Source organism: Lolium rigidum, chromosome 7, assembly GCF_022539505.1.
Source record: "Lolium rigidum isolate FL_2022 chromosome 7, APGP_CSIRO_Lrig_0.1, whole genome shotgun sequence".
NCBI lineage: Eukaryota > Viridiplantae > Streptophyta > Magnoliopsida > Poales > Poaceae > Lolium > Lolium rigidum.
Window position 1 is genome coordinate 17,289,185 of NC_061514.1, and position 24,679 is coordinate 17,313,863.

General features: G+C 47.8%; 2 protein-coding genes and 1 pseudogene across 2 annotated transcripts; 1 reads left to right on the top strand and 2 right to left on the bottom strand.

Annotated features, from left to right (window-relative positions):
• Positions 1-579: 579 nt before the first annotated feature.
• On the bottom strand, positions 580-1,650 carry LOC124670976 (BTB/POZ and MATH domain-containing protein 2-like). Its single transcript, XM_047207433.1, has one exon. The coding sequence runs from the start codon at positions 1,648-1,650 to the stop codon at positions 580-582; it is 1,071 nt and encodes a 356-aa protein (XP_047063389.1).
• Positions 1,651-3,717: 2,067 nt separating this feature from the next.
• Positions 3,718-5,589, top strand: LOC124676741 (annotated as a pseudogene).
• A 1,115-nt stretch (positions 5,590-6,704) lies between these two features.
• LOC124669283 (BTB/POZ and MATH domain-containing protein 1-like) lies at positions 6,705-14,215 on the bottom strand. Its single transcript, XM_047205923.1, has 3 exons — positions 13,664-14,215; positions 7,858-8,344; positions 6,705-6,742 (listed from the first exon to the last, which is right to left on the bottom strand). The coding sequence occupies exons 1-3, from the start codon at positions 14,213-14,215 to the stop codon at positions 6,705-6,707; spliced, it is 1,077 nt and encodes a 358-aa protein (XP_047061879.1).
• Positions 14,216-24,679: the final 10,464 nt, after the last annotated feature.

Consider the following 24,679-nt stretch of genomic DNA (forward strand, 5'->3'; position numbering starts at 1 on the left):
AAGCACACTGGTGACCTCTCATTCAAGTATACTTACAAAAAAATTGTGTCCCATAAATCACATTTTTAGTTACTAGTTAAATTGTTGGTCTAACACAAATATCATGATTGCTAAATCTATCTTTGTTGGGTCAACCGTTCGTGTATGGAAGCCAATTCAACTCAGCCTTTTCTCTAACTGAAATCTAGCACTGTCCTTCGCCTGCAAGTGTATCACTGACACATACATTCTCAAAACTAAGTGATGAAATCCAAATATTTCCCGCTTTAAATAAAGAGAAATTAAAGAGATCAGATATAAGTTAGAGAATTGAAGATGAAACAGAATTAGAAAAACAGCTAGTGAACCATTGAAAATTCATAATTTCATACAACCGACTGAACAACCCCACTACATGGAAGACATGGACTCATTCTCCTCCAAAGCCACGTGACCTCTGAAAACTAAATTACATGTAAAAACCCTGATTGCCATTCCAAATCCTCTAGAAAGTTAAAAGCCAAGGATAAGACTACTTCATCTCCGGTCGTACAAATCAATTTAAGCAAACTATTCTAAATTTAACCTGGGATGGTCACACTAAATTTTGTGAGACAGCGCTAGTCTCTCCAAGATACCTCGTAAGTCAGCAGGGCATACTTTATTTAAGTGCACAGATATTTGGCTTGCAATCCCATCATCCATATTATATGAAGAAATGAGAAATTGAACGCACGCATCTGTGAGCCTTATGCATTGATGCTGATCAGCTAGAGCTAACATGGTACCAACAGATTCGACATCAAGATTTTTGCAGAGAATACCTTCACACATCATCTTCAACCTTTCAATTGCATACCGATCTGCAGCAACCAGTAAGTGCTTAACCATTTCTTTCTTCTCATCATCATCAAGATCTTCCATGGAAGGCAACAAATCCGTGTAGATGAAGTGAAGCAACGCACCAAAAACAGCAGGCTGCATATCTTCGACAGTTATCTTCTGTATCGTCTTGTCTCTCATCGGTCCATAGAGTTGTGCCTTGAAGACCGGCGACCGCATAGCAAGAACAATCTTGTGCACTGGAAAGATCTCCCCTTCAATCTCAAATGTCACGTCTGCTTCCTCCCCTGTCTTCAGCAAATTTCCTAGGTTCTCAGACAAGTTTGATGGTGGTATCTGGAGCCCCGCAGATTCGTCAACAATAAGTGGCTCTTTGAACACAGTGAGGTCGCACTCAATCACGAGGCAGTCGTCCTGCAGTAGCCTAGACCCCTCCAGCCTGCTTCTCTCGATGGCCTCCAAGGCAATAGGATTGTGATCGCAATTGAACACCATGGGTGATTCTAAGCAGGAGACCACCGACGAGGAAAGCCCCCTGGCCTTGTTAACCAATCTCAAGTCGTAGAGCGCCCTCGGTTCAGCGGGATTGCTCAGGAGCATGAGGAAGACTGTTAGGTAGTCGTTGGTTTCACCAGTTCCGACGTCAGGACAGCAACCGATGCACCAATTGTACCCGCCAACGGAGACGGGAGCTGACCTGACGGATTTGCCTCTTCCCATGCCCTTACGCAGGCTGTACCCAGCGATCTCGAACGTGAGCGTGGCCCTCGCCGTCGTCGGCGTGCACCTCGAAGCCATACTTTCTACTGGCGTGTGGGAAGCTGCCATTGTGGAAGTTTTGTGGTGGGATGGGATGCAGGCCTTCGAGATTAGTATCAGGACGGCGGCGTGGGAAGGCGGCGGCGACCGGACCGGAGCAGAGACGAGGGTTTGGGCGAGCGTTCGATTTGGGGACGAAGGTTCCACAGTTGCCAAACAAAAAATAATTCAGTTTTCCCGGCCCAGATAGCGGCCCAAGGAGCCGTGCCTCCAGGCCCTCCACCGTTACAGAACTGGCCCGCCCGCCCGGCTGAACCAAATCGTTTTCGGTCAGGTTCCACCTTCCACACGGGGCGCGTTTGGTTACCTGCATTCAATTCCTGCGCCACTGCCGTTAATGGGAGATATTCTATATCTCGTTTGGGATGAGCTCCGATGCAAAAAGTGTACAAAAAGCCTGCATCGCACCGTTAAAGACTTAAATGTATTTCGTTTGGTTGCTCTGTATTAGCCTACAAATCTAAGTGGATACAACTTACAGACGTTTGGTTGCTCTGTATTAGTGGGTAGTACTATCTAATATCTGCTAATCGTCTACTTACCACCAAATAAGTCGAAATTAGACAGACTCATCATCAACTCAACTCCACAGCCCCGACAAGGATGAGGCCAGCATGGGACGACGCCGGCGAGGTCGAGCGCGGGGCTAGTGACGGCACGGCGAGGCCGGGCTGCAGGTGGGCACGCGGCGGAGCGTCGCAGCCAGCGAGGAGCGCGCGGCCGAGCGCGGCTGGCGGCGTGGGGTGGCTCGGGCGCAGGGCAGGGGCGTCGCGGCCGGCGCGGGCGCGACCATGCACACCATGGCGCGGTAGGCCGGCTCGAGCGCGGGGCGAGCACCACGGCCGGGGGCGGGCGACTCGGGTGCGGGCGGACGCGGCCGGCACGGGCGCGGCCAGGTGAGGCCAACGCGAGGCGGGCCGCGCGCGGCGGCCGGCGCGGGCGCTGCCGGGCGGGGCGGCCGGCGCGGGGCATGGTGGGCGGGCGCGCGCGGCCGGGGCGAGGCCGGCCGGCGCGGGCACTGCCGAGGCGGGGCGGACGGCGCGGGCGCTGCCGAGGCGGGGCGCGCGCGCCAGGGGCGGGGCAGGCCGTCACGGGCGCGCGTGGCCCTGGTCGGGCCAGGCGCGGCCATGGCAAACACGGCCAGGCTAGGCCGGCGAGGGGGGCGGTCGGGCACGACGCGGCGCGAGGAGAGGCGGCGCTGGGCAGGGTGGGCGCGAGAGTTGCCATGCTTGCCATGCCGAGGCGCCGGGCGGGGTGCTTGGGGGACTGCTGCTAGCTCTCGTCGACGCACGCCCGTGGCGGAGCTCCTCGCTGTGGCCGTGCCATGGCCGTCGCGGAGGCCGTAGGCATCGTCGAGGAGCTCTTCCCATGGAGCCATGGAGTGGATTAAGGAGAGAGATTAAGGAAGCTCCTGGAAACACACGTTACGTGGACATTTCACGTTTTGTATCGCGGGGCAAAGTTTGCATCAGCGGAGATGGGGATTTGCATCGCCGAACCTGTCCCTGGAGAAACTGCCATTCTGGGCGTTCCTCCAAGACGTACCCCAGGGGTGCTTTAAAACTCGTGCCATGCAAGAACGCGGGGAGGACCAGGCAACCATTTTTCTTCTCCACTAACGTAAAAAGGAGGATACAGGCTACCAAACGTGTCCATGGTGACTGTTCCGGCCCTCCGGCAGATCGCTGGCTAGCCTTGCCATGTTTTTTTTTTTTAGAACACAGTACAACGCACATGCTCACAAGCACGCACGTACAAACACCCCTATGAACGCACGCACGCACACCCTACCCCTATGAGCACCTCCGAGGGACTGGGCCGGCATATCTTGAGGTTGACGAAGTCACCACTGGCGCCTCGCTGTTGACGGGCACGTCACCTACCACTGAAAGCATAGCGCCGGTTAAATCCTGAAATAAATCCAGGTAAATGCAAACACCCATGTCAAGTCTAGCCTTGCCATGTTGAATATATACATAATGCATTTTTATAAAAAAAATCCATTTATTCTGATTTTGACGTACGTTCACTCTCTGACGACACTAAAGCTATACTTGTTGTTCTTTGATCTTCCAGATGATGGACTACAATGTACCCGGAGGTGAGCAGCCGACCCTACACAAATTCTAAGCACCTGTACTCTCCCAACCTCCTTCGGTATAGCTAGGTCTGAAGCGTGTACGTGTCTCATGCTGTTTCTCTGAAGGTAAATTAAACCGGGGGTTGTCGGTGATCGACAGCTACATGCTGCTGCGCGAAGGGACGGAGGTAGATGACGAGGACTTCTACCTCGCCTGCGTGCTCGGCTAGTGCATCGAATGGGTAACTAATTCACCATCTCTATCTCAGCATCTACATTGAAACGTCCCAGTGCTTCTCTACGAGAAAATTTCAGTACATTCTGTCTGCTTCCATGTGCAGCTCCAGGCATCCGCGCTAGTGCTCGACGACATCACAGAAAATGCCTATACGAGGCGCGACAACCTCTGCTGTTACAAGCTGCCAACGGTGGGTAGCTCACCTAGTGTAGAAACATCTATCTTCTGACATGTAAAAATCTTGTAACGAGTGTTGTGGGGTGTCTGTCAGCGATAAACGATGGCGTGCTGCTCAAGTGCCACATTCAGGCCATCATCAAGAGGTACTTCAAGGAGAAGTTCTACTTCGTGAACCTCATGAAGCTGTGGAACGAGGTGATTTTTATTACACCAGATGACATGTACCATCCATTTCCACGGTTAAAATATATATTTACATTTCCATGGTATTGAAATTTTATCCTAGAGAATTGATATCAATCGTTTGCTGGATGGTGTTCTATTGTTCGGACAGATCGGCTTGCAGACTGCCATGAGGCAGATGTTGGACCTCATCACTACCCACACCGGTGCAAAGGATCTCGCCAGATACAGAATCCAAGGGTATGTGATTAGTACAATACTAGTTTTAGTACTTAGTTTTAACAAGTTTCATAAGCTTTAGGGACAATTTCATAACCACACCTTTGTGTCTAACAGTTATCGGCGAATTGTTTTTTTTTTCGAGAGCACGCGAAAAGCGTGCCTTATCTTTATAGAAGAAGAAGCATAACAAGTACAAGAGAGCACTACGCATAATCTATCTCTTGTCTAGTAGTACTACTCCTTCTACTTGCCGGTGAGTCTGGTCCTGGAACTACACATAATCTATCTCTTGTCTAGTTTAGGCTTAATTTGAATGGTCTTTCAAAACATCAGTTCGCTCAACTTTTTTGCAGTATTTACAAAGTTTTGTTGCACATAACGCTTTGTTTAACACAAAACCTTAATTTTGGTAATTGACACCAGTGTTGAACTTGGTTGGTTTCATATAGGTTGCCTGAGCTTTACTCCTGAATGGTGCGAAATTGAGCGATTACGTCGAGCTAAAAAATGTTCTCATCGAAATGGGAGTATACTTTCAGATACAGGTGGTACGACCTCCCTCACTTAATATTTCCAGGATATCAACTTCATTTCGCATATATATGACTTAATTACACTTAATATTTTAAGGATGACTACCTGGATTGCTTCGGAGACCCTCAAGTTATTGGCAAGGTAGAAGAGATTCCCCACCTCTCTTCCTTGTAGTTGTTGCTGGATTCAGATACTTACTGTCTCACCATGCTTCAGGTTGGAACTGACATAGAAGACTACAAGTGCTCACGGTTAATAGTCCAAGCTATGGAACTGGCTAATGAGAATGAGATGAAGATACTATACGTAAGAAAGCCACCCATTTGGTTTGTCATATATACTAACTTCAGTCAAAATATGCATTGACTTGCAAGGATTAAGTACTATCGGCATTAACCATATTGATTCTCAGGAAAACTATGGCAAATCTTCCCCAGAATGTGTTTCGGCAGTGAAGAATGTGTATAAGGAGCTCGACCTTCAGGTATAAATCTTCCCAATCAGATATTCCGTTCTGCTCAGATACTCCTTTGATGTCGTCTTAACCTGGTATCTGGCGCCTTGGCTACAGGCACACAAAATGCAAGTTATAAGGTACAAAGTTGACCTCATTAAAATATACTTGCAAATAATTTTTGTGTCCCATAACTCAGATTTTTACTAGTCAAATTGTTGGTCCAACACAAATGTCAAGGTGTGCATATTGTTGCATCAGAAACGCGCCACACTAACACATCCCCGTGTACCCAAGGCGCCGAGGGAGGTACTCCGCAACACGCTCCGCAGAAAGCCGACTAACAACGGGATACAAAAAGTAAGGATTTAAGAGGTAAAATGTAAAAATGTAGATGTATTGATAGTTTGTCGAGACAGTTTGCTTAATTTCAATCGGCAGCCACCTCTCACATACATATAAGGCAGCTGGATTTCCGCACAAGTTTGAGTCTCCTATACAAGTTACAAAGTCAGTATCTAACATGAAAACACACCTGAAACTAAGGCGAACATCTTCATCGTGACGACACTCAGGTCAAAAGCCCTCCTCAAAACATAACTTTGAGTTGAACATATTATAATTCTACCAGCACAGATCTCGCTCCATAATAAGTACCTTTCAAGTGGCAAGTCAGATGATTGCTAAATCTATCTTTGTTGGGTCAACCTTTCATATATGGAAGCCAATTCAACTTAGCCTTTTCTCTAATAACTGAAATATAGCACTGTCCTTCGCCTGCAAGTGTCTCACTGCAGTAGCACATACATTCTCAAAACTAACTGATAAAATCCAAATATTTCCCTCCTTAAATAAAGAGAAAATAAAGAGATCAGATATAAGTTAGAGAAATGTAGAAGATGAAACAAAATTAGAGAAACAGCTACTAAACAATTGAACATTCATAATTTCATACGATAGGCTGAACAACCCACTACATGGAGAACATGGACTCATTCTCCTCCAAATCCACCAAAAGAGCTCCAGGTGACAGCTCTGGAAACTAAATGACATGAAGAACCGTGATTGCCCTTCCAAATTATATCTAGAAAGTTAAAAGCCAAGAATAAGACTACTTCATCTCAGGAGTCAATTTAAGCTAACTATTCTAAATTTAACCTGGGATGGTCACACTAAATTCTGCGAGACAGTGCTAGTCTCTCCAAGATATCTACTAAGGGCCTGTTTGTTTGGGCTGTGGCTGGCTGGCTGTGCAGGGAAAGCTGCTGTGCAGGAAAAGTTGTTGTGCAGGAAAAGCTGCTGTTTTGAGTTTCACTGTTTGGCAACTTGGCTGGCTGTCTTGCTATGAACAGATGAATTGTCTGAAATGCCCTAAAGTTTCGAGAACATGTATTTTTTGTTGATTTAAGTGTATAACTGTATCTATAACTAAAATGAATACACGCCAAGTAATTGACTCGGATACAACTTTGTATCTGATACATATCCCTACAATTATACACAAATAAAATAGCATCCATAATGAATATTACAACATCATCGCCAAGGCAGCATGTAGCAGTACTTAGGACCAAGCATCATCATCGATCTCGGATCTAGAGGATAGAGGGTAGGCTGGCTTGCTTCTCACGGGGAAGAGGTGAACCGCGGACGACATAGGCCGAGGAGAGGGTGAGCCGGCGGTACGGTGACAACGTGAATCATGCAGCCCCATCGATCTGGGACTGCCGGCGTCAGGCGGGGAGGAGCTCGTCGGCGGGAGGAGGTGGGGAGAAGCTCCGTCCGCGGGGAGAAGCCCCGGCGGCGGGGGTGAGGTCGTGCGTGGAGGAGCTCCGGCGGCGGGGGTGAGGCCGGGCGTGGAGGTGCTCCGGCGGCGGGGGTGAGGCCGGGCGTGGAGGAGCTCCTGCGGCGGGGAGGAGGTCGGGCATGGAGAAGCTCCGGCGGCGGCGGGAGGTCTGGTGTGGAGGAGCTCCGGGATCGACGGGGCGGAGCGTGGGTCGTCGTGGCCTCGTGGGGGTGGGATTCGTTAGGCTTTTTTTTTTATTTTGGCCCGGATGGATTTCTGGGAGATATTTTTGGAGGCTCAGGTCGATGGGGAGTGGCAGTATGCTCGTAATAACTTCAAAGGACATGTCCAAACCCAGATAACGTTTCGGCCGCGAGGGAGAAAGCCGCGGGAAGCCGCGGGAAGCACGTCCAAAGGTGCTTTTTCTAGTTTGCCTATTCGGCTCGCAGGCTTTGACGAAGCCCGAAGCGCAGCCACCCCGTTTGGTTGGTTTGCCTGCCTTTTTTCAGTGGAAAGCCACAGGAAGCCCAAACAAACACCCCCTAAGACAGCAGGGCTTGATTCTTTCAAGTGCACATATCCCGGGCTTGCAACCACACTATCCATTCTATCTGAAGACTTGAGAAACAGAACACACGCATCTCTGAGCCTGCTGCATTGGTGCTGATCAGCTAGAGCTAACATGGTAGCAACAGATTCGACATCAAGACTTCTGCAGAGAACGCCTTCACATATCATCTTCAACCTTTCAACTGCATACCGGTCTGCGGCGACTAGCAAGTGCTTAACCATTTCTTTCCTCTCATCATCATCAAGATCTTCCATGGAAGGCAACGCATCCGTGTAGATGAAGTGAAGCAACGCACTGAAAACAGGAGGCTGCATATCTTGGACGGTTATTTTCCGTGTCGTCTTGCCTTTCATGGGTCCGTAGAGTTCTGCCTTGAAGACCGGCGACTGCATAGCAAGCACAATCTTGTGCGCGGAGAAATCCTCCCCTTCAACCTGGAACGTCACATCTGCTTCCTGTTAGCACTGATCCCTCGGACCCACTGACGGTGGCCCAGCGGGAGAGGCGTGCCAGGAAGGTGAGCACAAGATATCCACCGAGTGTGTGGCAGCGGAGCTGAGCTGGCAAGCAACCATTGGTTGTCTACATAGCGATGACGAAGTGTATCGAGGAAGAGGGCGAATTAGTGTTTGGCTTCGGCCTGCCTGTTGGCTTTGTATCTACTCTCTCCTCCCTTCTCTGAATTCAATGGAGGAATTCTTCACAGCTACTGTAATCTCGCTATAGATTCCTGATACTTGAGAGTAGAATCGAGTGCGGTGATAACATTTGGTAATCAGAGCCACTTCAAAAAAAAAATTCCCCACCTTCACGCTGGAGACGAGATCTCGCACAGCTGCCGAGCTCGGCCGCGCCCAAATCATGGAGAACCTCACCACCGAAGGCAGAGCGATCTTCGACACCGTCACGGCGGCTGCGACGGCACAGCAGGCGGCGCACAAACTGGAGGTGGAGGCGCTCATCGTCAGGTCGGTGAACTCCACCGTCGATTCGGCCATGGCGCGCACGGTCGACTCCACGGTGCGTTCATGTATCTCCAAGGCCACCGCCGACATGCAAGTCTACGCGGACGCCGTTGAATCGTCGCTGCAGAAGAGCATGGACGAGCCGGATCCGCTCACCAGGACCACGGCGGGCGACGCTGAGACCGGCCCTTCTGGGCACCGCACTACATCACTTACACGGAGGCCGGGCACAGGACCTTCGGGTCCTTACATCCCGCCTCCGGCAAGAGGTAACCGTCCGAATCAATCCTCACATGCTGGTCCTCGTTCATTCGATCTAGATGATGATTCTGCTGATAATTTCTCTCGCCCCCGCATGCCGAGAATGGACGTTCCTCGATTTGATGGAGAACATCCAAAGCTATGGCAGAATCAGTGCGAGGATTACTTTGATATGTACCACACTGCGCCGCATTTGTGGGTCAGATTGTCGTCCCTGCAGTTCTCTGGACTGGCAGCTAAGTGGTTATCTGCAGTTCAGTCAACAATTCGCCGATTCACTTGGAGCGAATTCTGTCATGAGGTGTTGTTGAGGTTTGGTCGTAATCAACATCAGTCCTTAATCCGTCGATTGTACAAATTGGTCCAAACTGGTACGGTTGAGGAGTATGTGTATCAGTTTGCAGAATTGGTGGATCAGCTTGCAGCGTATGAAGCACAACCTGATCCTCTCCATTATGTGACGCGATTCATCGATGGACTGAAACCTGCAGTGAGAGTTTTGGTTGCTGTTCAATTACCACAAGATCTTCAGACTGCATATATGATAGCTACTGTGCAAGAGGAAACCTGTGATGGCCTTGCGCCCACTACTGTTGCTGCACCTCATGTTCCCAAGCGTGCAACTCCCTTCTCACTGCCAGCAAACAAACCAGCAGATGATAGACACATGATTGAGTACCACAAGCCCAATGACCAGCGTCAATCATCTGAGGATAAGCTGGTCGCTCTGAGGAATTATCGTAGGGCCAAGAACCTTTGCTTCACTTGTGGTCAGAAGTACTCCAAGGAACACAGATGCTCCAACACAGTGCAATTACATGTAGTTCAAGAAATGGTGGATATGCTACAGTCTTCTTCTGATTCAAGCATGGAGATGTCTGATGCTTCTGTGGATATGGAGCTGATGCATATAGAGGATGTAGGGCCACAGGATCCAATACCTGAACAATCCATTGTATTGCATTGCCAAATTCAAGGGCATCCAGTTGTATTTCTTTTGGACTCCGGCAGTAATAATTCTTTTATCAGCCAGAACATAGCTACTAAATTGTCAGGGCAGAGACAGTTGATCAAACCCAGACGTGTTAAAGTTGCAGGTGGTGGTATTTTGCACTGTGATACTTTTATTCCTGATTGCAAGTGGAATTATGGTGATCTGGAGTTCAATTCTTCCTTCAAGATATTACCCTTGCAAGGTTATGATGGCATCATCGGCATGGACTAGTTATCTACGCATAGCCCGCAGATGGTGGATTGGAATGAGAAGTGGCTGGCATTTCCAATTCATGGCAAATGGAGGCACCTGCAAGGGAATTTTCCAGCTGAAGCTGAGTGCACTATGATACAGATTCAGTTAGTGCAACACGTCAAGGAAATTCATTCTTTGGTTCCACCTGAGGTTCAACAGTTGCTGGACAGATTCTCTAGTGTTTTCACTGAACCTGATGGCTTGCCCCCGGTCAGAGCAGTTTCTCACTCTATTCCACTAATTGATGGTGCTAGGCCAGTGCAAATTCGCCCTTACAGACTGACTCCTGAGCTAAAAAATGAAGTCGAGAAGCAGATCTCCGAAATGCTGCACTCAGGAGTTATTCGTCACAGTTCCAGCAATTTTGCATCCCCCTTAATCATGGTGAAAAAGAAGGATCGTACCTGGCGACCGTGTGTGGATTATCGTCATTTGAATGCACTGACAATTAAAAGCAAATATCCTTTACCAGTGATTGATGAGTTACTTGATGAATTGCATGGCTCATGCTGGTTCTCAAAGCTAGACCTTCGAGCTGGGTATCACCAGATACGACTGACCGAGGGAGACGAACATAAGACCGCTTTTCATACGCATCATGGCCATTATGAGTTCACGGTTATGGCATTTGGGTTGACAGGGGCTCCAGCAACCTTTCAGGCTGAAATGAATAGAACATTAGCTCCTCACCTACGTAAGAGTGTGCTAGTGTTCTTTGATGACATATTGGTATATAGCCCTAGCTATGAGTCTCACCTGATACACCTCCAGGAAGTGCTGCAGTTGTTGTCGGAAAATCATTGGAAGGTAAAATTGTCGAAATGTTCATTTGCTCAGCCTACTGTTCATTATCTGGGACATGTTATTTCAACAAATGGTGTTGCTACTGATGAAGAGAAGATATCTGCTGTTCGCGATTGGCCTGTGCCAGTTGATGTGAAACAACTTCGAAGTTTCCTAGGCCTTGCAGGCTATTACAGGAAATTTGTGCGTCATTATGCTTCCATTAGCAAACCACTGACATCATTGTTGAAGAAGAATATCCCATTCATATGGACAAGTGAAACTGAAATTGCTTTCCAGGCCCTCAAAGTAGCACTTATTACAGCGCCCGTACTTACACTGCCTGATTTTTCTTGCACCTTCGTGGTTGAGACAGATGCTTGTGACTTAGGAATCGGAGCAGTCTTAATGCAAAAGGATCATCCCCTGGCTTTTGTTAGCAGAGCGCTGGGTCCACGAACTCGAGGCCTATCGACCTACGAGAAGGAGTACATGGCAATTATGTTGGCAGTGGAGCAATGGCGAGCTTATCTGCAGCATAAAGAGTTTGTCATCTGTACCGATCATGCCAGCTTGGTGCACTTGACAGACCAGCGATTGCACACGCCATGGCAACACAAGGCGATGACAAAATTAATGGGTTTGCAGTACCGTATCGTGTACAAGAAAGGTTCAGAGAATCGTGTCGCAGATGCTCTGTCTCGCAGACCTCATCCTGATCTTGAGATCAATGCCATTTCGTCAGCCCAACCTATGTGGATCCTAGCCATTCTGGATGCTTACCAACAAGATGTGTATGCTCGGGAGTTGTTGCAGAAATTGTCTATCTCATCACCAACAGATGAAGGGTTTGTGTTGCGTGATGGTGTTATTCGTCATAAAAATAGAATCTGGTTGCCTGCTCATTGTACATTGCAATCACAACTGATCAGAGAGTTCCATTCTTGTCCAATGGGTGGTCACTCAGGGATACCTGTTACTCTGCGTAGAATTAAACAGCTGTTTACTTGGAAAGGCATGACTAAATCTGTGCACACCTTTGTGAGAGAATGCTCTGTCTGCCAACAAGCAAAACCGGATCGTGCCAAATACCCCGGTCTGCTACAGCCTTTGCCTGTGCCTGACTCGGCATGGCAGGTTATTTCCATGGACTTCATTGAAGGATTACCTCGCTCGGGCAGGTATAATTGCATCTTTGTTGTTGTTGATAAATTCAGCCGGTTCGCCCACTTCATTCCTTTGGCACACCCCTTCTCAGCATCCACAGTGGCAACAGCCTTCTTTGATAATGTGTTCAAGCTTCATGGAGCACCCGAGCAGATTATCTCGGATAGAGACCGTATCTTCCACAGTCAGTTTTGGCAGCAATTATTTGCACTTACAGGCACTGAACTGAAGATGAGTTCTGCCTATCATCCGCAGACTGATGGAACAACTGAACGTGTTAATCAATGTTTGGAAGGATTTCTGCCTCGTTGCTTTGCTCATGCATGTCCCTCCAAATGGATTCAGTGGATCACCCTGGCAGAATTCTGGTATAACACAAGCCCACATTCTGCATTGGGTAAATCTCCGTTTGAGGTTTTGTATAACCGTACTCCTCGCCAGCTTGGGCTTTCATCAGATAGTGCTTGTGCAGTTCCGGATGTGCAAGTTTGGCTGGAAGAACGTAGGCTGATGCAAGATCTGCTACGCCAGCACCTGGAGCGTGTACGACTGCGAATGAAGCATCAAGCGGACAAGCAACGTACAGAGCGTTCGTTTGCTGTTGGAGATTTTGTTTACTTGAAGCTGCAGCCTTACGTCCAATCGTCTGTGGCACCAAAGGCGCACCACAAATTGCTTTTCAAGTACTATGGTCCTTATAAAGTTCTGGAACGCATTGGGCAAGTTGCTTATCGTTTGGCTTTACCCGAGACGAGTAAGATTCATCCTGTGATCCACGTTTCTCAACTCAAGAAAGCTATTGGCGCCAATGTTCAGGTACAAACCACTCTTCCGTCTCCTCTTGATGTGCTTCTAGTTCCAGCTCGTGTTCTTCAGCGACGTCTTCGGCAACAAGGACCAGTCGCGGTTAGTCAAGCCTTGGTGCAGTGGTCAGGGCAACCAGAGTCATTGGCGACATGGGAAGATTATGATGATTTCAAGCGACGGTTCCCCCGTGCACCAGCTTGGGGACAAGCTGTGATCCAAGGAGAGGGGAATGTTAGCACTGATCCCTCGGACCCACTGACGGTGGCCCAGCGGGAGAGGCGTGCCAGGAAGGTGAGCACAAGATATCCACCGAGTGTGTGGCAGCGGAGCTGAGCTGGCAAGCAACCATTGGTTGTCTACATAGCGATGACGAAGTGTATCGAGGAAGAGGGCGAATTAGTGTTTGGCTTCGGCCTGCCTGTTGGCTTTGTATCTACTCTCTCCTCCCTTCTCTGAATTCAATGGAGGAATTCTTCACAGCTACTGTAATCTCGCTATAGATTCCTGATACTTGAGAGTAGAATCGAGTGCGGTGATAACACTTCCTCCCCTGTCGTTAGCAGATTTCCGAGGTTGCTAGACAAGTTTGATGGTGGCATCTGGACCTCGGCAATTTCTTCAACGAGTGGCTCCTTGATCACAGTGAGGTCGCACTCAATCATGAGGCGGTCATCCTGCAGTAGCCCAGACCCATCCAGCTCGCTTTTCTTCATGAACCCCGTGGCAAAAGACTTCTTAAGGCCGTCGAGATGACTAAACACCCTGGGTGATTTCAAGCAGGAGCCTACCGATGCCAACAGGCCGCTGGCCTTGTTGACCAATCTCAAGTCGTAGAGCGCCCTCGATTCAGTTTCCTTGTTCAGGAACACGAGGATGAATAGTAGGTATTCATTGATTTCATCACTTCCGTCAGGACAGTAACCGATGCACCAGCGGTACCCGCCAACGGAGAAGGGAGTTGACAGTATGTATTCACCTTTGTCCATGCCCTTATGCAGGCTGTACCCAGCGACCTCGAACGCGAGCGTCGCCCTCGCCGTCGTCGGCGTGCACCTCGACGCCATCCTTTCTACTGGCGTGTGGGATGCTGCCATTGTGGAAGCTTTTTGGTGGGATGAGATGCAGGCTTGTGAGGTCAGTATCAGGACAGCGGCGAAGTGAGGGCTGGGGGAGGGGAGGGGAGGGGAGAGCGTCGAGACGGGGAGTGAGCCTCGGGTGGCGGCGGGGTGGGAAGGCGGCGACCGGACAGGAGCCGAGACGAGGGTTTGGGCGAGCGTTCGATTTTGGGGACGACGGTTGCCAAACAAAAAAGGGAAAATCTACTCATTGGCGCCGCACCAAGCGTCCTCCCGTGCGACGCTGTAAGATTCGCGAAAACACGCACGGCTCCTATATAGCTGCGCGACAGTAGCACGTCTGGACTTGTCAGATCTTTTTTTAATTGCACTTGCACATGAAAGTAGCAGGAAACTCTATATTGTAGCGCTACAGTGTTTGGATTGGTTGCCTCTTTTCAGCACATCCACGCGTTGCAACGCACCATGCAGTAGTAGTACAGCTCCCTCTATCCTAGGATCTAGGAATTACTAGGAGCACACCTATGTATCAACAAAGTCGTTTTTTGCTTTTCCTCTTGCAAGAATGCAAGAATTTTTGATCGATTGCGTAAGAGCATGTCATTTGTTTTCGAGCAACTTGACGGTTGTATCAGAACAACCCGGTAGCTGCATCTGTTAGGTCGCCTAGTTGCTTCAGAAATATCGGATAGCTATTTGTAAATAATCTGGTAGTTATTTTTAAAATAATTTGATATTTATATCTAAATATCCGATAGCTATTTTTAAATGATCGGGTAGTTATTACTAAATAATATGGTTAGCTATTGCTAAATAACATGGGAGCTATTACTAAATAATCGGGTGCCTACTTTTGACAACCAAATGTTTATCCAAAATCCATCCGCTATTGTAAAGTAACATGGTAGCTATTGCTAAAGAATGTGGTGGCTATTGGTAAATAATCCGGTGGCTGTTACTAAGTAATTTGCAACTGTATTAGAGAACCTGATAGTTAATTCGAAAAATTTGGTAGCTAATTAACCTAATAATTGCTACTAAATGGTCGAATGACGAATAGCTTTAGCTAAATAATATACTCGGTAGTGGCTATGGCTAAATATAAAGAATAGTGCAAACAGTAGTTGTGTGCCCGTCGGGTCTCCTTGGATCCGGTCGGTTTTCGTGTTTGTTGGTGTGGTTTCATGTCAGTCTCTTTCGATCTACGGTTGTCATCATTGGCGATGGTTGCTGCCCTGGTGCGCTGGTCCTTTGGGACCTTAGCACGACGACTTCCCGTCTGTCTACTACATCAAGCTCTACTACGACAAGCTTTGCCTGACTCCGGTGATGGAGGGGCGAGGACAGCGGCGCGCCTTCGGCTCGTGCTAGTGTCTTTAATCGTCGCTAGGTGGTCCGAATACCAATTTGTAATTTTCTTTACTTTTTGGGCTATTTGTACTACTGTTGATGATTATTAATAGATCGGTGGATTTCTCGCAAAAAAAACTAGGGATGCATGCATTTTTTTACAATTAATGTGCTAGTTGTGTTCTGGGGCTACATCCAACACGCAGTTACGGACCAGCGGGACATGGCAGCAGCTGCATGCCGAACAGCGGAACAAGACAAGCGTGCGCGCGCGATGGTTTGGGCCCAGCGGGACAGGAAAAAACAGGGTATGTCTGGTTGCCGCCGCACGGATTGTAAAATATGCGGCGCCGCCGCGTAGCACAGTCCAACAAAAAATTCAGTTTCCCCGGCCCAGGCAGCAAATCCTGTCCAGCCATGCCCGACGCCTCCATCCGCAGAGAACTGGCCCGCTGCTAGCCTGGCCCAACCAAATCCTTTTCGGTCAGGTTCCATCTTCCATTCTGCTAAAAAAACAAAAAAAAAAGGTTCCATCTTCCATTTGTCTCAAAAAATCTGCTCAAAGAAGTGCTACTCGTTTTATTGAAACTTTTGTTTAATATATATAAATAATGCATTGTTTTTACATCTTGTTTTACATCTTTTACAAAAAAAAAGCAGTCCCTTGTTGGGGAGCGCCAAGGAGCTCGGGCTCCGCGCCGGCACCAGCGATTCGTCGTCGTCGGATCAACTCCCTAACATCTGTTGAAGTATAAATGTATTGCCTAATCTCTTCCATCAGATCGATCTTTTGGTTGCATTGGTTAGAGCATGCAGTTCTACATGGTATCAGAGCCAAGAGATCTTGAGAGAGCCACACGTGAGGGGGAGTGTTGAAGTATAAATGTATTGCTAATCTCTTCCATCAGATTGATCTTTTGATTACACTAGTTGAGTGCCCGTGCGTTGCCACGGTCCCTTTAAAACTTTTTCTTGCCGCACATATACACACAAATTTTCCCTTGCGTAGAAAGAAATATAGTATTCCAAAAAATAATAAAAAATAATGTTTTCCTTAAATTATAGTTCAATTAAAAAACTATAATTTGGCATAGGCATAAAATACAATAACTCATCAACTATCTCATATTGTGTAAGACTACAAATTACTCACACCCTAGAGATGGTTTCAAGTAATATCTTTCATATACATAGCCCCTACGAGTACAAGCTTGTATGAAGATGTTAGGCTTCCGAGTCTGCACATTACGTTTTAGCTGGGTCATATCGATCACTCATGCCATCCATCCATTATACTACTTCAGTTCTAAAATTTAACTTTTATGGAAAAGAGATTACATAACTAAAGCACATGGAATATACATTTTCAAATCATTTGGAAATAGTGCATATAGTTTCTGCCGAGCACAAATTCATTGAATGAATCTTCTGGCAATTAGATCTTGACTAAATTAACTTATCTTCTCTGATAGTGTCCAAGTTTTCATACTTAGGACCTTGTCTACCAAAACATCGTCATAAGTCGTACAAGTTCTCATCGCTTTGAACCTCTAAATTTTTCTCTCTAACCTGAACAACATCCTCCCTAGATTCTGAAATTTGTTCTTTATGCATGTTGTTGTGAATATCGATGGTAATACATGTTTCTCCTAAATTTGTCGCGTTCACCCTGCTTTGGCTTTGCCTTCTTCTTTATCGTCAAAGATATGTGGAATATGATGTTGAGACTTGTCAGGAGCAACAATATGATTAGATATTGCAGTATCAATTTGAAAATCAAATTCACCACAATGGTTTGATCCTTATATCTGAGGATGTAATATTGACTGCCGGAAATAAAATAAATTGAATTTTCAGATTTGTAGACTTGATATTGCACAAGGAAACAAAATCATCACAGACCTGCTATACACTAAGTAAACTCTGAATTCAAAATGAAATCTAAGGCTGGTGATATTATGGTATATATGCAAATGCAACAGCTTAATGATAAGTTATCCAAATATTTAACTTGTTCTTAAAAAACACATGTTTGAGTCCCTAAAAAATAATACGAATCAGCTATGATTTCCTTCTACCTTAACAGATACAGGAAATATATACGGGAACATCTCTTCATACTTGCAAAGCCACCAATCTCCTCAACTTGCAAAGAGTCACCGTCCTTCTACGTTGCAATATGTTGTGTTTGTCTGACTCCGATAATGATGTAGCCCTGACATATTCTGATATTATTTCCAAAAATCAAGATTAGGACAACGTAATAAGGCCAATATCAGATGCATTGAAAGGAGTAAATCTACTGCTACTATGCTAATATTAGTTCACTGCACCTTTGAAGCAGTTTTAAGAATTTACGAGCTTCACAAGACTACTGAAAGGAGCTAACTGATCTACAACAGTCCCCCTTCTTTATATGATACGACTTGCAGACAAGTAGTAAACAATGAATTATGATCTATACACCTGAAATCTTAAGTAGTCAGCATGAAAAACAGAGTAAACATTATTTTATCTTACGAAGTATAAGTGACGAGGCACAGATTTCAGTACATGTCTTTCGTATATAATTAATTTAGAAATAAAGTTGAGACCATAAAAACAAGAAAATGTCAGGAAGTACTAACTAAAAAGCATTGAATTCAAGGTGGTCAAATAGCTTGGAGAGTCTAAATAGGTTGACTGACATTTCAGAAAGTATGTTCATGGAATAAGGAGCATAATTCGGGACTCTGAACAGAGCATGAATCTTAAATAGATGGGTATAAGTTTCAACTGCCTTCTTAAATTGCCCCTAGGCAGAATGAATCTTTGCTTTGGTGATGTTGGATCTCTTGACAGAAGCATCTTATGCTTTCTTTAAAAAAATTATCTAGTTTTTTCGATAGTAAAAGCTAATCAAATTAAAATAACCGTCCCCTTTCCCAACCAGCGCTCATAGCCAATAGGCGAAAAAAAAACAATTTTCCTAACCGAGGGCACACAACAATCACTCTTTGCTGAATCATTAACTCATTTGGTAGTCTGGCCATAATGCATCATGAAGGCACTTTGTTTTGAGCTAAATCGGCAACCTAACTCGCAGAATAACTTTCATATACCCAGCCTCCAAAGTAATACCTGATAGCTCCTCTTGCATATACCCTCTATCGAAACTCTATAAAACCAGCACGATGAGAAATAGCATAGAAAGATACAGAGAAAAAGGAAATAAAGAGAACCCAAGTACCTGCATTTCACCAAATAGGCAATGTTCATCAGAACCATCCATCCTTTCATGGTGACATCACTCCTCCAAATCACCTTCATATGACTTCTCACTCAAATCCATGCCCTAAATTATCTATTAATGTGACCTCATATATCTCTATTGATGCAGCCAATGCAATAATGTGAAAAGTACAATAAGGTGTGGTATTTCTTAAAAAATCTTGTGCACTAATAAAACTGATATGTGAGAATCAATCATTTCTTCATATGCTACTACAATTATAAGGAAACCAATGTATCGGTAATGTAGATTGACCAAAGTAGCACCACCAGGGGCACTATGTGAATAGAAACCAAACCTGGTTAAAAAGCAATTTCACATGCCATTTGTTTTGAATTTGTGAAGATGTTAAGCTGAAACAGGAGAGTATCCAGTAAGTCAGCCAGTCAGAAATAAGAAGCAAAAAATGTTTAAAAGGAAAGAAATAAGAAGCAATTTGCATGAATAAGTTCCACCATAACAATCTGAATGTGGCATTATCATATCTGCCGGTATATTCCTTGGGTAACTGTGGATGCGAACACCTTATATTTTGCAACCATTATAGATCAATGAACAAGAGTTGAGACTGCTTGTTCATCGGCACGACGATCTGCTGACCACGGTAAGCTGAACTGCAACCATATAAGCCAAAGGTTGGTAATAATAAGAAAAAGCTTGAACAACTGGTAATCAGAAACCCAAATACTTTACTATAGCTGTAATATGAATCTTAACTCACAACTTTGAGGCCAGAAAGCTACAGGATTCTACTTTTGTGTCAGCCAAAATGCCAGATTCTCCAACCGAGGAGGTTGTTAACAAATAGAAGCATCCTGAATACATCTGACACGGTACATACAATACAACATAGGCAATTATTCGATTCGCCTCACTTCCCAAATTTGCATTACCAACAGAACAGAGCTGATTGAACAACACATAGACGTGTACCATTGAGAACCTTAATTATCTTTGGGGTCTCAGATGAGTAAGATGCAATGCATGCTGCAAAATTCCATGCAGTGACTAATAGCTTACTTGTTTATGTGGCGATAAGTCGCCCAATAAAGGCGCGCAGCGGGAGTCGATCCAGCGGCCTCTATGGCTGAGACCTCGGGGTGGCAGGCGACCGGCTGGACGATGGGTCAAGAGCAAGGGCTCAGCAGTGCCGGTGGCGGGCGGCGCTGTGTGAAGCAGCAAGCGGGGTGGCGCGTGTGCCGGCAGCGTGCGTGGACATCGTCGACCAGGAAGGCAACCGACGGAGCGAAGCTGTGGGCAACACCAAGATTGGCCCATGGCACTGCCCAGCTCCATGGCCGAGGGAGAGAAGGTGGCCCTTCCCATCTGCCCCAGTGCGTGAAGCCTGGAAGGAATGCAGGATCGAAGCATCATCAGGAGGGGATCCGATAGGATGTAGATGACGTCGCCACTTTTGCTGCGGAGCCTGCTCGCCTCCATATCCCTCCTGCGTTAGCTGCTTGCGGCGAAACCCTGTGTTCCGTCGGACCCGTGTTGGGGTCGAAGATCTAGATTAGGACGGCCACGGCATGGATGACCTCGCGCTTGGTGGCCTCAAGCAGCGAGACGCTAGATGTCATCGGTGGCTGTAGCTCAGGTCGGTGGGGGAACACGATCCATATGCGGAAGTTGACGTGGAGGTCGCGGAGGAGCCGACGCCGAGGGCGAGGCGCGCGAGGGCGATGACTCGATGAGGGTCGTGGACGGGAGGAAGGGGTGGGAGGAATGCTTCCTATTTTTCAGGGCAAGGCAAGGAAATATATCTTTCCTAATTAATTTATATTAATTAGTTTCTTGTTTTTACATGAGTTTCCTTTTTTTCTTGAGATGATTGATTAGTGCCTTGATCAGCGCTAGTACGTGAAGGATACGCTAAAAGCAGTTCAGACGGTTGGATATTAAGCGGAGACAATGAGATTATAGTAAACGGTCCGGATGATTTCAATGACGATCATCAAACGCGTTGAGTGACAAACGACCAACTCCAATTTAATAGTAAAGATTGGTTAGAGCATGCAGTTCTACAACATCCACTGCCTCTCTGACACGGCTGACGTGTAGGGGGACGCCTCACGAAAGAGGTCAGGGACGGCAGGCTACTCGCGATTGAAGTGTACAGGCGTACCAGTCTCAGCTCGTTTCCTTTTTTCACGGTTGTTATCTACTGACTCGATGTAGTCCAAATGGTGAGCTCAAGATTCAGTGCTTATTCTTCCTCCAACGACGATGGCAGTGAGGGCTGCTGCGCAGCTAGCCAAGCCCTGCCGGCGCGTAGGACAAGAACTACGAAGCAGGAGCCGAGCAGGGGCTGCCGTTGTGCTTCGTACACCGCGCCGTTGGCTCCATGAAGGTGAACTCGTTTTACAGTTCGCGCGTGGGTTTTTTTTCGGGCGTGTCTATGTCTAAGTTGACTGAGATTAAGTCTCAGTCAACTTAGAAAAGTGCAACTGTAGTTGAAAGAAAAGTGCAACTCGGTCCAGTTGCACATTTCTGGCAGAAAAGTGCAATTGCACTTTTTAACGGAAAAGTGCAACTCAAATACTTTTTTGTAATTGACTTAGACTTAAGAAAATCTCAGTTGACTGAGACATAGCAAAACCGTTTTTTTTCTGAGGTCGAAAAAAGTACATGGGGGCGGGGAGAGAGAGATACAAGCATCACATGGCTCTAGCCAAAAAGTAGGACCGTAGTGAGTCCAGAGCCGCGCGGTTAGCGGCCGGGAGTCGCCACCGCCAGAGGGCGAGGTCGTCGCACGCTCTCCGCAGCGCGGAGCTCGGGGTGGAGGGTCTTCTGTTGAAGACAAGGTCGTTGCGACTCTTCTAGATAGACCAAAGAGTCGTCATGACCCCCATATGCCAAGTAGGATCGGCAAGGGGAAGAGGGGATCGGAGGTCTCAAATAGAGAACCGCCCGGCTAAGATTGGGACATCCAGCCGAGACCAAACATCGGCAGCCAAGCGACAATCGAAGAACAAGTGCCTCCTCGACTAGATGGCTGGACACGCGGCGCAAATATCGTATGGGGCGCAACTCTTGTAGAAGAGGTTGTCGCGGGTACACAAGCGGTCGATGTCGAGGAGGTAAGCGAAGATCTTCAGCTTCAACGGGAGGCTCAAGGACCAAGAGACGCATGCGGATACGTCCCTAGGGCGAACTGGAGAGAGAGCATCCGGTAGGCCTCCCGCGGGCAGAAGCGAGGCGTCGAGGGAGATTCGATGAAGCGTCCGTCGGGGCCGCTCCCAAGGTGTGTGTTGTCGATGATTCGGTGCACCAAGAAGAGCTCAAACTCCGCAACCGCAGTAAGGCAGGGCTTCAGATCAAGCCCCAAGGTGACCAAGGTAGCCACCGTGGCATGCTGACGAGTGATGTGGGAGAAAATGGTGGGGAAGCGCTCCGCAGGTGGCCTGCCAGACAACCACTTGTCCAGCCAGAAGGACGTGGAGCAGCCATCTCCAACCGTCGCTCTAATGATGTCGCGGTAGAAGGGAATACATTCCCCCCGCAAACTTCTCCAAGAACGAGGGGGCCGTCGAGAGCTCCCCCAAGTCGCGACCTATGTGTGCAAAGAACCAAATCTTCCAAGGCAACAAATTAGGTTGGTGGAGTTTATGGACAAAGTTTAAAAGCAAGCACATGTTCTGCCGGTGGAGATCCTTGACGCCGAAACCGCCCTCCTGCTTAGACAACACAACCTTATCCCAAGCAGTTAGACGAGCCCCGAACATGAGTCTTTCATGGTCCAGAAAAATGAGCGGCGTCTCTTAGCTATATTGTCGATCACACCTCGGGGTATCAAGTACGAGCACATGAAATACGTAGCACGATTATTCAACACAACATTACACAGAACGAGCCTACCCCCAGAGGACAACAAGTGAGCGCGCCAACCCGAGAGATGGCGGTCAAAGGAGAGGAGAAGAGGAACGAACGCAGACGTAGGGAGCTTGGTGGGGGAGAGGGGACGACCAAGGTAGGACTTAGGAAATGCTGAGATGGGACACACAAGAGAGGCGGCCATGGCTGCAGCCTCGGTCGGGTGGAACATTCAAGGGAATGAAGCAAAACTTGTGGAAATTGATAGCCAGACCAGTTGCAGATGCAAAGTCCTCAAGCACCTGTTTGAGGCAGGAGGCGGCACCGACGAAAGCTTTGCAAAGAATCGAGATATCATTTGCATACTGAAGGATAGGACAGTGGATATCCTAGGAGAGGGGGTGGGACTAGGATCCACGAGCCCATGCCTGACGAATAAAGCGCTGGAGCACATCAGCCACAATGATGAAAAGATACGGGGAGAGAGGATCGCCTTGGCGAAGGCCGTTTCGGTAGAAAATCCAATCCACATGAACGCCATTCAGGAGGACAACCCTGAGCCCAGATCGAAAGATCCTCTCCATCCAAAGGCACCAACGGTCGTTGAAGCCATGAGTTTTGAGAATAGAAAGGAAACTGTCCCAGTTGACAGAGTCAAACGCTTTGCGGAAGTCAACCTTGAAGACAATGGTGGGTGCTTTACGAGAGTGACATCAGCAAAGGAGGTCAGCCGCGTTAACAATGTTCTCCGAGATGCGGCGCCCACAAGAGAGTGGATAGCTGCTTGCAGCCTCGTTGTCAGCACCTTGGTGATGGCCTTCATAACACAGTTCTGGAGGGAGATAGGATGGAACTGAGAGGGGTGAGTGGCAGCATCGAACTTGGGGAGCATAACAATTAATCCAAGCGAGATCAATCGTGCCCTCAAAAAAGGACGAGAAAAGTGCGAAGACGTCCGAGCCACAGTCGCCTAGAAGGTTGAAAAGAACGCAGGCCCAAAGCCGTCGGGCCTAGGGCCGGAGAGTTTGTTCATAGAGAGGAAGGCAGTTTTGATCTCCTCTTGGGAGAAGGGAGCACTAAAACTGGCAGCGAGGTCAGGGGCAGCAGGATAGAGCGAACTGAGGTCGAAACGCCAGGCAGGAGGAGTGACAGAGCCGAGAAGCTCAGTGTAGAAGATTTTTAGGACATAGGCTTTCCCAGGGTGGTCAGTAATCTCCACCACGTCTACCAAAAGCAGCGGGATGGAATTGCGGTGCATCCTGCAGGTCGCTGAGGCGTGGAAAAACTTGGTATTCTCGTCCCCCTCAAGAGCATAGCGGATTTTTGCCCGAGATTTCCAATATAGCGCCCTCTCTTTGATAGAGAGGTGCAAGGCATCCATAGTGAGAGAGCGCAGGAGGTATTCCGGCGGAGAGAGGGCACGTCCCTCCTCGAGCAGGTCCAACAGTTTAATGAGAAGGCGGCAGTTCTGCTCCCTTTGGGAGCAGTGAGAGACGCGCCTACACCACTTCTTGCAAGAGGAGCGACAGAGGCGGAGGCACGCAACCATCCTGGTCGTAGGATCGAGCGGATAGGTAGAGCCCCAAGCTGCGATGATCAAACAACGGAAGCGCTCGTGCGGGCCCATGCAGCTTCATACCTGAAGTGCCCACCTCTAGGGATACGAGTAGAGATCGTGGCCATAAGAGGGACATGCATGGTCGAACGTGTCTCAAGCGATCGAGGTCAGAGAGGACGAGGGGAAATGTTCATTCCAGGCATGGTTTATGATAACCCTGTCGAGGCGAATAAGGGTGGGGGAGGCCCGACCATTGGTCTAGGTGAACCGCCGATCACACAAGGGGAGTTCGATCAGCCCAAGGACATTAATAGTGCCATTGAAGAGATCCGCCTCGGAGGCGGAGAAATTTGCATTATTCCGCTCCGACGGGTCATGGGTAAGATTGAAATCTCTCGCAATATTCCAAGGGACACCATCACCAGGGTCGTGAAGACTTAGGTATTGGAGAAAGGGAGGCTTCTCCGCGTGCTCGCAGGGGGCGTAGACG

What these genes read in the sequence shown, in the direction of transcription:
- LOC124670976 (XM_047207433.1), bottom strand. Translation starts at nt 1,650, where the DNA reads ATGGCAGCTTCCCACACGCCAGTAGAAAGTATGGCTTCGAGGTGCACG.
- LOC124669283 (XM_047205923.1), bottom strand. Translation starts at nt 14,215, where the DNA reads ATGGCAGCATCCCACACGCCAGTAGAAAGGATGGCGTCGAGGTGCACG. An exon ending in TGCTAACGACAGGGGAGGAA is followed by an intron (nt 8,345 to 13,663) that starts GTGTTATCACCG and finishes CAGTGCTAACAG; the next exon opens with GAAGCAGATGTGACGTTCCA. An exon ending in AAGCCCTGCTGTCTTAGGGG is followed by an intron (nt 6,743 to 7,857) that starts GTGTTTGTTTGG and finishes GGCCCTTAGTAG; the next exon opens with ATATCTTGGAGAGACTAGCA.